This window comes from Leptonychotes weddellii, chromosome 6 (assembly GCF_054177405.1).
Source record: "Leptonychotes weddellii isolate Sample4059 chromosome 6, ASM5417740v2, whole genome shotgun sequence".
NCBI lineage: Eukaryota > Metazoa > Chordata > Mammalia > Carnivora > Phocidae > Leptonychotes > Leptonychotes weddellii.
This window is the reverse complement of record NC_138374.1, coordinates 58,659,855-58,675,608: the sequence shown is the minus strand read 5'-3', so window position 1 is coordinate 58,675,608 and position 15,754 is coordinate 58,659,855. Positions and strand designations below refer to the sequence as shown.

Here is a 15,754-nt window from a genome sequence, read left to right as displayed (position 1 = left end):
AATTTCATAAGTCACTTATAACTTATTTTAAGAGCTTTACATATGAGCAATGCTATCCAACTCTAATTCTCACTTTTATTCACTTGAAATTTACCGTGAAGGAAAATACATTTAATCTTTGGAAGGAAATTATTATTAGATTTTAGAGCAGTAGCACTGGGAAAAAAAATCTAAAAAGATGTTAGGAAAAGGATTTGAAAAGCAGATAAAGTAGAAAAGACTCCAAGGAAAATCTTCAGGTGTCATAATGTGACAGAGATGAAAGGGTTGTGGTGTATATGGAGGTCTTAGTGAACTTGGTGAGAGGGGTCCACTCAGAACCACAAATCAAATAAAGAGAAAAAAGAAATGATACACAACAGAGACAGGAAGAAAGCCATTTGCAAAGAGCTCTCTGAATATTCACGACAATACTGTGAAACACGGAGGTTTATTTATTCCCCAGCCTACTGAGAGGGGAAGTAGGAAACAATTCCCTTGTTTTAACCTTCACTGTGTGGACAAAGGGAATATTTTTCTCCTTCAGCAGAGAGAGAAGTCAACAATGGTCTGGTCATGGTGAGGAAAGGAGGTTTCATAAAAGTTCAACAAAGAGGAGAGACAGGAAAAAAAGGCAGCCAAGCACATTTTCTGAATCAATGGTTTACAAAATGAGAGCCTAATTTTCCCATCAGTCCGTGACAAATACCAACTTAGCTTTTGTTGTAAATTCAAACTGCTATAGGTAAGTATAGTCACCTATAAACCAGAATCTTGTTGAAAAGCTGGCTGAGATTTCAGCTGAGGTTTATAATCTGCATAAGTGAAATTTACTTCATACACACATTCCTAAATTTCCCTGTGATTTTTTAAAATAAGAAACATAAAATATTAAGATGTAGCCACGAAAAATTCTTGTGAATTTATTTAATGATTTTAAAATGTTAAAAATAAATAAAGCTTTCAATTCTATTGACTATTTCCATTATTTTCTGGTTATCTTGCTTGTTAGTTCTTTCTTTTCTTTTTCTTTTCTTTTTTTTTTTTGTTTGTTAGGTATTTTGTTAAAAAATTTTTCCCCAAAAACAATATTAAAAGATTCCATAAACTATAACTTGGCAATAATTCAGAATTTGATATAACAGTGGTCTACCTTTAGTGCAAAAAGAGACTGTCTACCATTACATGGTCTTACATATAAGATGAGGCCTTGAAGAGAGCTTTTTTCCAAGGTTCTGTGGCATTTATAAGCTTAAAAAGAAACCTCCTTTGACATTATTGCCCATTGTGTTATGTGGATAATAAAGTATGCTATAAATTTTCTGTTGACTTTAATTTTAGCAAGCAGAAACTTTTTAAGAATTTGACAACTTTGCTACATAATATATCTAGAACTAGAAGTTGTTAATTTTTGTTAGTCTAACTTTGCCAGTTTAAAAAATGGGGGAAAAACACCATATTTTTCAAAACTGGGGATAGTAGAAAAATATCCCTAAGCTCTTCTTTCTACCTCCACACCATCATCATGTTTTACTCAAAATTCATTATAGGAATAAATTTCCATTTGTAAAGCAAGACAAGCACCTTGAAAAACATAGTAAAGTATTTGTTATACTTTTTGATACTTTGATTAAAAAAATGCCCCAATTTACATACTGAAGGAAAGATGATGATATTCTTATATAAATTAAGCTAATGTAAAAAAGGAATTACTATGTTATTAGTGACATCTGTGCTCACTGAATTAGAAATGACACTGACTTTTATATATGATAGATCAGGCAGGGTTTTTCCAAACAATAAATGGAAGCATATAAAGTTAAAATATGCCACATAAGTAAAACATGTTTTTGAGTGATGCATTAGACTTTTTCAGTACACGCTTAAATACTTGGCCCCCCCAAACAGGAATTCAAACAGGAATATGCCTAAACCTGACCCAGTACCTTGGTTGTTTGGTCTTATCAACATGTAAAGAAAAGAGTTCACTCGTTTTTTAGGTTAATGTGAAAATGACAAAAACAATGCATTCTCCAGGTATTAAATTTCCTTCCACTTGGTCATGTAAAATATTTGAAATGCCAATTCAGTTAACCTATGCTTTTATACCTCATTATTTGTATTTACTATAACAGAAATTTATCAAGTTTGTTCTATCACAGTGTTTATCTGCAGACTCTAGTAGAGAAAATGCTGTGAAAATGAGAAATTAAGTCAAGCAAATCACAATTTAGTTGGTTTTAAGTGACTGCCTTGTCCTACACACTTTCAAATTTTATCAAATGATTAAATAAATATGAACACTAAATTCAATTACCATCAACAGGGTCATGGAAAACATTGTTCTCCTCTGCAAAACTTCTGGTGCCTGAAATATTTCCATAATCAAATATTGGTCCTTCTAGGAGAGTCACTATATCTATTCGATTAATTTTTGTCAAGACCGAAGTTAAGGCATCAGCTGAAAAAGGAGAAAAAAGGGTTGAAAACCCGATTATTTTCTTCCAGTCATCCCAATATCCACACAAAAGCATGGCGTTCTCGACCCTCCTAGTGGTTTAGCTCCTTCTCGCTGAGGCTCTGCCATATTACCATGCAGAGGGCTCAGAAAGCTCGGTGTTACAGGGACGTCATGTCAGGGTCTTAAGAATCACTTTGTGAAGCTATGTGTGGTGACAGCAACATTCATTCCACGGTACGATGCTGAGCAGATGGGCCTCAAAATAGCTAGACTCCTTTTAGTTACGAGGGGATCTATTAAAATTTTAAACATGTTCCTCTCCTTTTAGACTGTCAAAATAGATCACCCTCATATCTGATGCCTAGCATTTTAATGACTTACTAAGGTCAGGCTGACACAGGCAAACCCACAATAACTTATTTCACATTGCCGTAGTATAGCACCGCTCCCCACCCCGTCCCCAAACCAAGCCGAACCTAAAAATACTGGAGAATTCTCTGCAGCACAGTTGAAGCTGAATAAAATGATTTGATCCTATCCTTTCTTTTTCTCCCTGTGCTTCTAGCTCTGGCCACAGCAGTAGCCTCAGAGTGTTTCTGACTACTACCCCATGATTTAACAGCTAGAATTCGATTTTCATTTTTGATGGTCACGGAGAGAACGAAAGACAAAATGCAACAAATTCACCACTACCTGCTTTCTTAAGAAGCTTCCTAAAGACAGGTGTTTAGAATGTTAGCGCTAAATTAAACAAGTATAACTTCAAAAGACTTGCTATTACTTTATGATTACTCTGGTCTATTAACAGTAGGCTTATCTAAAATACTGAATATATGCAGTTTTGAAAGTTAAAGTAATATAATGTCAGCATACTTGTAGCATTTTTTCCGTCTCTGGTAACCCATTTTTTTAATAACATGAAGCTTTGAGAAATTAAAGAATTTGGATTTTCCACACGTATTTGATTGATTTCATCCACTGAAAAATTCAGTTCCCTTGCCAGTTCTGTAGAAAAGAAAAAGAGTTACTAAGATTTCACATTCTACTTTTATCACATATGTTTCATAAACGTAATGCTCAACTTCCACACACACACGCACACACAAAGGAATTGTATAGTAAAACCCAGTCCAGCCTTGCACATTAATCTTTACACGCTTGCTTTTACAGGGAAGTCGTGATCACACACAGACTGGACTTAACTCTCCTGAGATAACTGCTTAGTTACAATTAGATTCCCTCTTGAGAGATTCTTCTATAAAGATTCTTGATCTGTACGAAGAGGATGTTGCTGGATTCTTTTAATTTATTAAATTAAATTGAATTGAATTCAGCCAAATTATTCTTTGCACTTTGCTCAAGCCTCATATAAGATGGGCAGGGATACACACCCATAAATAGGGCACAAGAGATGCTGGTAATGTGCCTTCAGCAATTCCACTTGGGAGGTTAAATGATTACAGTCCAGATTGCTGTCTGCGCTATGCTACCACTTGTCTAACAAATAAAAGGGAAATAGCTTTGCGTCCACCTAAATGTCTATACACGTATGCTCGTCCTTGTCAATCAGAGAGTGTCTTTGGGAAGATACGTGTGAGCATTAGCAGCTCCCTCTGGAAACAGGAGCCGAAGATGAGAAGGAGCCTGACTTTTCACTGTATATTTCCTGTACAGTTAAAAAAAAAATCCTCAGGGGTTCTAGAGGGGAGGGGGGTGGGAGGATGGGTTAGCCTGGTGGTGGGTATTGAGGAGGGCACGTTCTGCATGGAGCACTGGGTGTTATGCACAAACAATGAATCATGGAACACTTCATCTAGAACTAATGATGTAATGTATGGGGATTAACATATGAATAAAAAAATAAATTAAAAAAAAAATCCTCAGGTATGTATTACTTTAAGTGATTCTAGAAATAAATGGGGAAAAAAAAAAATCCTCCCATGGAAAAGAAATTGGTCAAGATTCTACCCTGCTTAAATATTTCTAGCATTTGACGAAATGCATGCAGAGGCTCAAAAAACTCCAGATCCTTTGATCAAGCGATTTCACTTCTAGGAACTCTTGTGATGATACATTGGGTTGGGCACAATGATTTACACACATGAATATTTATCTCAGGCTTGTACTATTAAAAAACGGAAAACAATCCAAATGTTGAACAAAGGAAGAGTTAATTGAGTTAATGCAGTGACTTGTGAACTGTTTTGATCATGGCCTACAATTAGATATACATTGTATAGCGCGATGTTTATATAAATGAAACCAGATCTTCAAGAAGCAAAACTTAGCCTTAATACATGTAATACACAGACATTTCCCCCCATTCTATTCTATTAAAAACAAAACCAAAGTATGTATTGATTTCATGACTCAGGAGTGCACTGTGACCCAAAGTTAGAAAAACACCATTATAAAGTATGTATACTAGATGTTATTTATCCATGAAAACCAAGATCATAGAATATGCAATTTTGTGGAAACTAGGTAATAACAAATAAAAAAGCAAAAAATTACATGGTGTATATAACATTTTAAAGCTTTTTATACAAAAATCAAAGTACATTAAGATGTTAACAGTGGTTCTGAGGAACAGGATTAAATTTTGCTCTTCTAATTGATAATTTTAATGACAATCTTCACTGAGCAGATAGTAATTCAAATTACAAAGTTAAATTTCTTTTAAGATCTTCATCCCTTTGTGCTTTAAGAGACAATACTCCTTACCATCCAACAAGCCCTTATGACCCAACTGTATCCTCTGTCTAGTGATCCAGTGAAGAGCAAAGACACGCTGTCGCTAAGAATTTTACAGTTTAATAGCTTTATGTCACATCTTCCCCCAAAATTTACTCTGACAGACTTAAGGACTGGATTTGTCTAAGGTAAATAATCTAATAGTATGGGCGCATAATACTGCAAACCCAACATTTGCTCCAGTGTATTTTCAGATCACAATGTCTGATGTTAAAATATAATTATTATTAATTTTATGTTAGCAAATATTTATATATAACGAATTGCTATTAACTCTCAACAAGCTGCTTAGGATTACTCAGACCACCTGTCTTCTCAGAGTACCACTGGGCTCCTGGTTGTTAGCAGTGTGCCTGAGAGCAGAGGCTGGGTGGAAGGAGACAGGAAGGTTTAATAAGTTGGGGGTGAGGGCAGGACTTAGGCCATTTAAAGGAAGAAAATGTAGCTGACCTTGTTTGCCATTATCTGGTTTCATATTCTCCCTTTTAATAGCAGAGATCATTCTTTCCCTGAGCATAGACTATCACGGAGGCTATACAAGATGACTTAGATATGACAATGGTTCACATTTATATTTTAAGCTACTGTGTTTTTTTGGCTGAGTATTAAAAACATACACTCAACGTCTAGAACTTAAAATTTCTCTGATTCATGAGAGGTAGGATTTTGGAGGCCCAGTTAACATCAAATCTACAAAGCAGAATTGTCCAAATGACACAGAATCTTATCTTCATCTGTAATGAAGTGAAATCAAGCTAAATATTCCTTTTCTACACACGGATCATAAACAGTTTCATTCATCTCACCAAACTCAATGACTTTTGTAAACTGAATGAGTTTCTGTACGTGTATCCTACTTAAAAAATTGTAATTGAAATGTTCAACTTCCTCATTCCCTTATTTTCTTGTTTATGTAGTTATTGAAAATGATCCTTGTTTTCCTTTAGCAAAGATGTAAGATTTCCTTTTAAATAAATCTTTGGGCATAAGAGTGAGTCCGCTTAAAGAAAAGTCTCAGGGAAATAAACATACAGATAATCTGTGTATATCATAAAAACCGTGAAGATGACTCACGAGCGATTAACATTTGGGAAACACAGGCATGGGTTAATTGAACGGTTGCCCGAGAGAGCTGCTCTATGGGAATACACCATTTTAAAGTTTTGGATTACTTAAAAGTCATAGGCCTTAATTGTGCTTTCCTTGACCCCAGAAAATAAATTTACTACTAGGTAAAATGTTATCTTCTATTACCAGAAATGGCAGTGTGAAGAAAGTGCCTACCTTTAAAGTAAAGTAAGATTTAAATTTCTATTCTTTAGTGTATGTGCATTGAAGAAAACTTTGAAAAACACAGGATGTAAGGTATTACCGATAATTATCTCTGGGTAGGTAGAATTGTGGATGGTAAAAATGTTTTGTTTTGTTTTCTACTTGTTGCTTGCTTCTGTTTTTTTGTAACGAACCCCTTGTGAGTAAGACAAAGAAATCAAGACACTGTATTCGTTTCACTCAGGAGTGTGCGCACTTACCTGTCCAACTAAGTCCCAGGTGATCAGCTACTATTGCCATCCTGATATCTGTCCGTTCACATGGACTCTGTGGACCTACGATTTACAATTTCTTAATTAAAATAATCATCAAGAAAGACACGATACCGGAAAATTGTTTTTTAGCAGTACTCAGATTTTACAGAGAGACTAATGCTAACACTGTACACTTAAATGTGTCCTAGTCACCTACATGAACACTTGTCTTTTCACATGGCTCACTTGATTGTCACCTGCCCCGGCCAGATGTGAGACTACATGGATGCTTAATGTGATGGGATCAAACATGCTGACGAGCTAGCTACTGGACAACGGTTACAGAATCATTGTGTCGGTGAAAACACCATGATGGGATTTCAACGTCTGTGCTTTTACTTTGACAAAATCATTAGTACATTAGGGGAAAAAAAAAAAAAAAAAAAAGCCGCTCATCTTGAATGACACCAAGATCTTCAGCATGCTTCCCTAGCTGCCTACGGTGTCGGTTGGTTAAAAGGGAGCGAGAAGAGTGTAGAGACAGCACACACAGATGACAATGACAGAATGAGAAACTACGGTTAAGTCACTGCACAGGCAATCACGACAGTTCATGCACTAGGCTCTACGAGTCGGAAAGTGTTTACGAACTACGCTCGTTCTCCAGGATGTGAGCAAAGAGTGCTCGAGAGACCTGACTGCCTTCATCCTCACCAGTCCTCCTACTGCTCCTTTTCTCACTGCCGGCCTTTTCACTCTTTGATTTTAAAGGTGCTGCCTCTGTTTTCTTATCTCTAGCAGACTTCGTTGTAACTGAAGGCTGGCCACCCCGGGAAGTCTCGGACAACGACGTGTTTCTTGAGGTACTGTCCTCCTCATCGGACAACTCGGACTGCATCTTTTTGTCTTCTTCCGAGAGGCGGTCCACAAGCTTTAAGGTCTCACCACTAATTCCCTTAAAATATTCAATGGAATGTTTACATACTTCCTTAAGCTGACTCTTCCTAACTTTTACTGTGGCGGTGGGGGCGGGGGTGCTGGTGCTGGGGGTGCTGGTGACACAGGTGGATCTTACCTTTACTGGCAACTTGGATGGAAGCTGTTTGGCCTTGCCTTTCTCTGGCTGCCCTTGTTTTGGTGTGGCGCATGCTTTCCTAACTGCGTTATCCCTGTGTGTGTCTTTCACTGGAATTCTGGACTTTACGTCTACACATGAAGAGCCAATAAGGGTTTTGGTTTTCTCAGATTGACTGACCTGCTTCGTTTTACTCACTTTCATGTTTGGCATATGACTTGGTGGGCAGATATCTTTTGGTGAAGTGGCCTTTATGGGAAGTTTGGATTTTCGCCTAATCCCTACCGACTCCTTGGTCTTTTGCTGCTCTCCGAGAACTTTCTGCTTATCTCTGACACAGTGTCCTTGCAGTGCCCCTGTCTTTTTTCCTGATGAGATTTTCACTGGATTAGCTTTCTCTGTGGTACAAGTGGGTGCAGAATGTTCTGTCAGAACTACATTACTTGTAATGTTATCTGTCTGCATAGTGGAAGAATCCAAATTGTTGTTGTTATTAAAGTTATCTTTCTGGAAATCATGTTTCTCTTGGGGCCTAGTGCCCATGTGGCTATTGGCTGTCTTTGCAATCATTGTTATAGTTTCATTCTCTAGCCCCTGACAACTGGTCATCACAGCTTCTAGCTTATCTGTCACTTCTCCAGAGCCTTCTTTCTTCATGGTCATGGTGGATGCAGAAATTCCCATTTTTATAGGCGTGCGCGACTTGGGGTCAACTTTAGAGGCGCTAGGGGCTGCTGCCGATTTCTCCAAGGAGCCACCACTGGCTGCACCTTCCTGACACTCTCCGCTGGTCGGGCTGCTGGGGTTAGCTTCGACTGGAGGTGCCTCTACATTTCTCTCTAGATTGGTTTCTACAGAGGTGTCCCCTGACTGTGGCTGTGGTGTGGCAGTGACCATACTTTTATCCCCTTCCCCCTGGTCCCCTGACTTCCCTTCAGAAGTATGCTCACCAATCTGGAAAAATTGGAGCCTCTCTTCAACAAAATCCCTCTTGCTCATGTCAATTGCACCACTGCGAGTCATCTCAAACATTTTCCCTTCATGAAATGGGAAGGGGTTAGGCTCACTAGTTGGGGTACTTTCATCAGTGGGCGTTCGGGCTGGCGTTGTATCAGGGGTTGTTGCTGGAGAGCGGTCTTCCACAGCCAGACCGAACGGCTTAGTCTCATCTTCCCGTGATTTACTGTCAAAAACTTCATCATCCCCTCGGTTGTTAGACCAAGGATCAAAATCTAGACCTTTGGTAGCTACTGTTTTGAAAGGAGTGGCAAATTCTTCATCTACTTTGTAACTGAAGTAAGTATCAGGAAACACTGATCTGTCAGGATGTCTGCCTTCTAGTGTGAAGAACTGGGCCCCCGATTTCTGATCAGTCTTATCAGGAGTCTTTGCAGATGAGGAACTTTTAGAAGGTGGCTTGTCTTCGTCTGGTCCCACCCTTCCTTCCTCCTCGATAACTTCAAGTTTACTTTGGCTAAAGGAGCGATCGGCCGGCTTCAGAATGCCCTCCATGTTCCAGACATCTTTCTTAATTTCCATGGTTTGACCTGGGAGTTTAGAATCGCTCTCTGTCAAGCCATCGTCTTCATCTTGCAGGTCGTAGCCATCCAGAGAGTCGATCTCCGTGGCATCGGTGTCATGAGAAAACTCAGCCGTGGTGGCGATGGAACATTCCGTGATGGACTGGTCATTGTTCCCATTCTGGGCAGTTTCGTTCTGAGGCGAATCGAGGCCAAGGCCAAATTCATGATCTTTTCCAGATCCATTAGTTTCCAATTCTTTCTGGTTGGAAGGCTTGTCAACAGGAGCTTTGGATTTTGTCATCTCCTTTTGTTCCTCTTCTACTTCCTTTAATTTGAAGGTATATTTTTTAACGGGGACCGGCTGATAGATGGATTCATCATCACTCGAATCACTGACGTCTGCCCCGGGGGGGACGGGTGAGGGCGGTTGCACTCGGATGACGGGTTCGGCCAGCTGGTACTTGTCATGCTCATCTTGCAGACTGACTTCAATCATGTCAACCTCTCTTTCGGGGCGATAATGATGCTTCTTATCCGGCTCCATCTGGTCTGCATCCAGTGGTGGAGGAGGGGGAAATTCAATATAGGCAACTCTATTACTTTTGGGTCTTTGGTTAGAGTCTTTGCTGACATCGGTAGGCGTTTCACGCTCAACGGTTGCTTCCTCCACTGTAGGCTGCTTTAGGGAGGCTGACTTGGCCAGCTCTTCCTCCTCAGACTCCTCGGAAACCTCGGGAATTGGGCTGGGTTTGCCTGGTATATAAGCTATGAGCGAGTCTGGTGTCTTGGACGTAAATTCGTAACTCACTTCCTCTGAACTGGGCGTTTCTGGGGTTAAAGGGCTTTTCCCAGAGCTGTCTAGAAAGGAAACTTGCTCTAGAGTGTCGTCTTCTGGACTACCTTGGGGAGAAGGAGGCTGCTTTTGCTGCCTAGTTGTATAAAAGGTCCCCCTGGTCTCTTGTACTGTCTTACACTCCTGACTTATGATCTTTTTTACACCTCCTTGTTGTATCTCCTTTTCATATTGCTTCCCCACCTGTACAAAACTGACATACACAGGTAAAGTTTTTATGTCTTTCCCTCCCTCTGTCTGGGCTAGCGGAGCAACTCTTTCCAATCCATCAAGGGGACTGTGGTCGAACACATCGCTAGAGGGAGATTCCTTTCCTGGGCTAAACTCTAAGGAATCAGGAGATTTGGTGGGAGAGGTTTCGGTTTCATCGAGAGCAGGGCATAAGCCTACGTAACTCTGACGTTTGGAAACCTTGCTGATTTCTGAATAGGTAACTTTTTCATCTTCTATAGAATTAAAGTGCTGTGTCTCGACCGTCTCTTTACTCATACTGGACTGGGGCAACTTTTGTGATAGTTCATGTTGGGGGAATGTTGACTGCTCGCAAAAGCCGTCGGGGATATCAGGAGACAGCATTCTCCTTCCCTCCGTGGCTCTGACCGGGATGTGCGACACGGCTGAGCTCTCACTCCTCCTCGAAGGCAGTTCCAGAGGCCCACCCGGCCGTTCCCCTTCTTTCACAACATATTCCCTATATAAGACCTTTTTGGAGGGAGATTTTACAGTCATTTCCTTAATTTCTGAGAGAGAGCCATTCGTTAACAACTTGTGTTCTCTCTCAGTCACAGACATAAACTCATTCCTTTGATCAACAATCTTACTCTCAGGGTGACCAATGTGATTCTCTCTTACATCGTGAACGAGTACATGCGAAAGTTTTTCTTTCTGCGACTTATTGTTAGTGGCTCCAGAACTTTCCCATGTTCTAAAGACCTTTTTGTCCCATGGTCCCTTAGTTGCTAAATCTGAGGTTACGTGACATGCCAAGTCTTTAGCCTGTTGCTCAGAAAAATAGTCAGGCATTGCTTTGCTTGACATTTCAGTCCTCTGTGTTTTCACATCCTCGGAGCCAGAACCATTTACAACAATCTCGTTGCTTTGGGCATGCTCATCCGTAGCCTTGAGGGCCATCAGATCATTTTGCACAGATACGCTTTCATCTGAGGGGTCTATGGCCTGCGGCTGCTTTTCTCTAGCAAACACTTGGTAGACGGGCAGCTTGCTCTCCTGCATTTTTTTAACTGGGATTCTCGACTGGCCCTCTGGCCTTCTGTCGTCTTGAGACACGTCCTTACTCTTTGCCTGTGCGCCTTGTTCAAATTTTAATCTAATGGAACTGAGTTTAGATTGTTTGAGCTGAAACCCAGACGGGGGCCCTTCTGGTGCCTTGCTCTGCGAAATGCTTTCTCGGACTTCCTCTGTGGGCTTGCTGTCCTCGGGCTGTGCGGACAGACCCTTCTTCTCTGGGCTGCTGGGCAGACTGGCTGCTTGCTTCTCATCGGCTGTGGGGAAGCCTTGTCCGTCATGGCCATGCTGCTTTGCCCTAACCCGCTCGTCACTGGATGCCAACCGTTCTGTCAGCAGTACCTTCTCGGGGCTGCTACTGGTGGAGCTCTGAGAAGAGTATTCTTTGCCATTTCGAGGGCGTGGCTTCTTCTCTGGGGACTGCAGTTCATCATTTAGCTTTTCGGTTCTGTCACGAAAAAACTGTGACACTTCAGTCAGTTTTTCTTCAGCTTCCTTCACAGTCCTGTCCACCCTATCTTCATATATCAACTTCTCTCTACCTCTGTCTAATCTGTCCTCAGTAAAGCGCATCCACATGGCATGTTTTGGACTACTAACATCGCCAGAATAGTGCAACACTGTCACTTTATCAAAATGCTCATCTTTAGACACTTTACCTACACCATTTTCAGACACATCCTTATAGATTTTGGAGAGAATTTCTTTTTTGGGGGCAGTGACTACTTTTTCTCTGGACCGCTTATCAGACCCCTGTAACTCTGAGCTAGGGGGTCCTGCATGGTCTGTAACCGATTCCTCGGTATCAGAATGAGACACATCTAGCTTTTCTGACAGAAGCATTTTCTCAGCAAACCTGTAAGACTCCCCTCTTAGTTCTGACAACTCATCGTCATGGTATTCTATTGAGTGTTGACTCAAAAGCTTCAGTGTTTTGTAAGAGTCATCAGATATGAGTTGAGCAGAACTAGGGCGACTCTCTTCTTCTTGGGACACGGGAGTGTTTACTCTGGAAGACTCCAGATAAGAAGGCAATGACTCTTCGGCAGTAAGTTCTTCTTCTTCTTGCTGACCCTGTTCCTCTGGACAAGGAAAAGCATCGTGTTTTTCTGGCAGAAAATCTTTTAGGTTAATATCTCCCCGGGATAAGTCTTTCTGATATACATACATTTCCTTCTCTGGATGCTTTTTGGTTTCTCTAATAATGACTTCAGTGGGCTCAGCTTGGTTACCTTTTTCGATGTGGACTTCTATTATACGCTCCAGTTTGGGTTTCATTTGGTTGTCCTTCTCTGCATGCTGGGCTGTGGTTTCAGCAGCAGACTTGTGAACGTCTGGAGGCACTGCCGACTTGTGTTCAAACAGACCTGCCAGTTCTTTGGAAGGGTCCCGCCCGGACTGAAAGGCCTTCATGATGTCATGGACCGACATGGTTTCCTCGATTCTTTCTGAGGTACCTTCGCTGCCTGGTGGGGAATGATAGACCATTCTGGTGGTTGTGGTTATGTGGGTCTCTTCTTTAACACGCATGCCTTTGCTCAAAACTCGGCTGTGGTCGTCTTCTTCACCGTTGGCTTTCATCTGAAACGCCTTAACTTTTTCCTTAATACTAGAGGTGGTGGGCTTTGGTTCCAGTTCCGTAAAAGTAGGTGATGGTTTGGGTGCCACGGACTCCTCCGGTTGGCCCGGGGGAGCATCTCCAGCTGAGGGCTCGTAGCTCCTGATAACATGCACCACTTCAGTTCTTGTCTCTGTGAGGACAGGAGGGATGGGGACTTCGTGAAAGAGTGGCTTAGGGCCCGTGCTCTCAGCGCTCTGTGGGGCGGAGGGCGTTTTTTCACTTCTTGTTTCAAAGCCACTGTCAGACAAGGGGCTTTTGTCCTGGTCATGTTGAGAAAAGTCATCCGGAGACTCTAAAATAGTATCTGTTCCGAAAAAGGAATCGGCCATTTTACACAACTCTTTCTCAGAGGTGGAAGGCCTCATGGAGGCTGGAGGCATTTTGAGTTTGTGTTCCTGCAAAGCGATCGCTGGCTTTAAAATCCTTTTCTGTCTCTCTTCACCATCCTTCTTTGCATCCTCAAACTTGTACTTTAAATTTGTCAACGAACTACTCCCAATATCGTTTGTTAAGTAATCAATAACTTTGGTCAAGTTATAATCCTTCTCGGAGGCGGCTTTTGCCTTCACTTGCACTCTCTCTGGCAGGGATGGGGGATGGCTCGCCGCAGCTTGTTGTCTTGCTTCTCGTATTTCTTCCGAACTAAACTCTATCCAGTCGTCTTCGGGAGAGAGTCCTTTGTCACTCTTCGGTGATTTGGGTGGTCCTTTGTTATCTACACACACATCTTTCTTAAGGATTTCACTCACTTTCACTAAGTCTTCCTTTACTTTTTCAACGATTTTGAAAGGCTCTTCATCGTCAATCCTCCCTTCTTTTGGGAGCTCGGGTGGGAATGGCTTCTCCTCAGGCACGTCTGTCTGTAGTATTGCAGTCATCCGCATTAGGTCCTCTTTCATTTCGGCCACGTCTTTTAATATCTCCTGACTGGAAGATAAAGAAGATGGTGTAGACAGCTTAAGGGCAGAGGGTGCAAGGAACAAAGACGACTTAACTGGAGATGAAGTTCGACTGAAATGGGGCTGAGGACGTGTCTCCGTAGGCAATGTTTTAATGGGTGACAGCAAGGCTGCTGCTGATTTTGTAAGTGAACTAGAGTCTGGAAGTTTCTTTAATGCTGGTTCAGGCAAAACATTGACTACAGAGTATACTGGCACTGTTATTATTGATGAAGTTACAGATGAGGTAGTTGCAGATATTGACGACCCAAGGGATGTATAGAGTGCACTTGCGGAAGGAGTTCTTAGAGACTGAAAAGCTGATGGTGTCGAAGAAACGTATGACCTGAGTGGGGAAAATGGCATTGCTGTCGTGGTAGAAAACACTTTCTCAACTGTGTCAGTGGCGGCATTAACCATAGAGCTCACAGAGTTTGTAGCTGTAGAAATTTTTTCCTGTAACGTGGCAGTGGCTTTGCATCCGTTAATTAACGTTGAAGATGATGGATATTTCAGAGGGGAAATAGATCCGTTGACCAATGCGACCTCTGTGTGTCCGGGCATCTGTTTCACAGGCGATGAGAGAGAAGAGGCCATCGTGACTTTAGCCGATGAAATGACATCAACTGCTGATTTAGCTGGAGACACCACTGACTTTAGAGGCGAAGATATTAGCGGTGCTGCTGATGTAATAATTGACTTAAATGGCAAACTTGAGGAATACATATTAATGTTTGACTTGGGGGAGGCAGGGGGCGTCATAGTAATGGACGACCTCTCCAAAAGAGACCCTGCTGTCGTCACAGGAGAGGTGCGGGAGGGAAACGTAGCGTTGGATGCCAGCCCTTTCAAAGGCGAGGCCTCTGGGACGGTGGGAGCTCTAGCCAGGGTACCAGAGGAAACTTGGATATTGTATGGAGATTGTGACACCACTGTTTTGATCGGTGAAGAAATTGTCCGAAAGGATCTAATTGGAGATGCCACATCGCTAATGGATTTAACTGAAGATGTAGTTGACGCGCCTAATGTGGATTTGATTGGAGAAGGAGTCGAAACAGACCATATTGATTTTAGCGGAGAAGCTGATGGCGTATTAGAGGACGAGCTTGATAAGGAAGTGAAGCCTGACTTGGCCGGCCCAGGCACTGTAATCGGAGCTGTTGTCCAGGACTGGTATGGTCTTGTAGAAAAGAATGGCTTGTATGAGTAAGTGGTGGGGAGGGATCTTGTTGCTCCTGCACTCCGTTCAACTGTTTCTTAAATTTTAAAATGAAATCAAACACAAAAATCAACAAAAATGGTTGAGAAACAGAGAGACCAGAGAAAAAAATTGGTCAGTAAACTTTGAAATATTACAAAAGCAAGTACAATTGTTTGCATGATTTAGAATGGAAGAGGCAAAAGGAACAATTAAAGTAAAAGAGGGGAAAAAAAAATTCCACAGACATAACTGGTCCAAAGTTAAAATAAACAAACAAACAAACAAACAAAAAAACAGAGCAATGTGAAATGAAAGACAGAAAAAGCACATCGCAACCAAGGAGGCCAACAATGAGAAACAGAAAACATGAGGAAAGAATTAATGATGAGAAAAATAACCACAATGGAAAACCGTTCCCTTACTTCCTATTGACTTTCTTATGTGCTGGTTTCGAAATATCAGCAGCCATTCTGCTTTGCCTGTATAGGTACAAGTTCGTTTTGTGCAACCATGTTAACTTTCATTTTAGCAAGGTCTAACGTTCCCTCTCCTTGAGCCTTTCGGTGATACCGATTGCA

General features: G+C 41.4%; 1 protein-coding gene across 2 annotated transcripts in view; it reads right to left on the bottom strand.

Annotated features, from left to right (window-relative positions):
* ANK3 (ankyrin 3) overlaps positions 1–15,754 on the bottom strand; it is a 104,425-nt gene that overhangs the window by 28,210 nt on the left and 60,461 nt on the right. Inside the window, exons 14-17 of one of the 2 annotated variants that reach the window (XM_081824213.1) lie at positions 7,435–15,231; positions 6,727–6,801; positions 3,314–3,445; positions 2,297–2,440 (exon numbers count right to left, since the gene is read on the bottom strand). In XM_081824213.1, coding sequence (XP_081680339.1) covers positions 2,297–2,440; positions 3,314–3,445; positions 6,727–6,801; positions 7,435–15,231 — 8,148 coding nt within the window. The remainder of the gene's footprint in view (positions 1–2,296; positions 2,441–3,313; positions 3,446–6,726; positions 6,802–7,434; positions 15,232–15,754) is intronic. The other variant, XM_081824214.1, reaches the window with a different exon arrangement.